Raw genomic sequence first — 1419 nt, 5'->3', positions numbered from 1 at the left:
TTTTCCCCCCCTATATATTTATATTGCTCTTGTATAGTTGAAAAGTCTCCCTTGCAGGTGCGGGCGGGGGCTCTGCTCTGCCCCTCCTCCAATTGGTGTGAGGTGTCTACCACGCCCGCGGACCCCTGGGCCTGATCCGCCGTTCTGTCGCAGGTCTGCCTACCTTGCAGGTGGGGGCGGAGGCTCTGCCCTGCTCCTCCTACCACGCCCGGGGACCGCTAGGCCTGATCTGCAGGTTGGTCGCAGGTCTGCCCACCTTGCGGGCACGGGTGTCAGTTCCGCTCCGCCCCCACTCCAATTGGGGTCACTTGACCACCACACAGGCGGGCTGCTGGGCCTGATCTGGGCGCGGGCGAAGGCTCTGCTCTGCCCCTACTCCAGTTGGGGTGAAGTGTGTACCACGCTGGCAGGCCGCTGGGCCTGATCCACCAGTCTGTCGCAGGTCTGCTTACCTTGCCGGCGCGGGCGGTGGCTCTGCCCAAGAAAAAAATTTTTTGAGACAGGCTATATTGCTTAGACGGGCCTCAAACCCCTGGGCTCCAGTGATCCTCTCTTGCCTCATCATTTCAAGTACCTGGAACCATGGGTGCATGGCACTATGAACAATTTGTTTTCCTGAATTTTATAAGCAATTTTGACAATGCTCACAACATTTTTTTAAAGAAAGAAAAGAAGAACGGGCAGACTGGGAGAAGAGAAAGACCTGTAGGACACAAAAAATTGCTAGAACCAATTTAGTAATTCAACTGAGAAGAGAATCCATGCTTTCATGTTATCAACAGTGTTTTAATGACAAAGTCTCTTCAACATGAAGAAAATATTGACATTCTGTAAATACCTCTTCTGGAATACTTGTGTTGAATGGGTCATGACTGGGAGATCCCATTACTGGGGAAGATGATGGACTTTTCTCTATGTCACTAAAGCCCTGTGCATCCAACAAAGTAGAGATGGAACTGGAATTGAGCAGATCTTCATATTCACCATCTTTGCCTAGAAAAAGACAAAAGTAAGAAGAAGATAATAGCAGCTCTTCACTTATTTCACTTTTGGAGGAATTAGAGTGACCAGAATTTTTTTCTTTTTTTTCTCTTGAGGGGGTGGGGGTGCTAGGGATTGAACTCAGGGCCTCATGCATAATAAATATGTACCTTATTACTGAGCTCCACCCACATTCCAAAATATAAAAAATTTTTCTGATTCTCAAAAATCCAAGAGTCAATTGTTCCTGGCATCACTGGAAAAAGAGCTACATGTAGAAACAGCATCTTAAACTGTGAGCACCTAAGGCCAGTGAATACCCAGGGGTGTTATTAGTAGAGGAAAAAAATCATATTTGTTAGGGTTATTAACTCACAAGACTGCAATAAAACAAAAAGTTAAGTTATTCCAACAAACATGGAAAATGGGGGGGGGGGG

General features: G+C 47.1%; 1 protein-coding gene across 17 annotated transcripts in view; it reads right to left on the bottom strand.

Moving 5' to 3' along the window:
• Ppfibp1 (PPFIA binding protein 1) overlaps window positions 1-1419 on the bottom strand; it is a 199756-nt gene that overhangs the window by 31242 nt on the left and 167095 nt on the right. For all 17 annotated transcript variants that reach the window (XM_048802467.1, XM_048802468.1, XM_048802466.1 and 14 more), the window contains one exon: window positions 839-993. In XM_048802467.1, the coding sequence (XP_048658424.1) occupies window positions 839-993 (155 nt within the window). The remainder of the gene's footprint in view (window positions 1-838; window positions 994-1419) is intronic.

This window comes from Marmota marmota, unplaced genomic scaffold (assembly GCF_001458135.2).
Source record: "Marmota marmota marmota unplaced genomic scaffold, marMar, whole genome shotgun sequence".
NCBI classification, from domain to species: Eukaryota; Metazoa; Chordata; class Mammalia; order Rodentia; family Sciuridae; genus Marmota; species Marmota marmota.
This window is presented reverse-complemented; position numbering and strand designations above follow the sequence as displayed.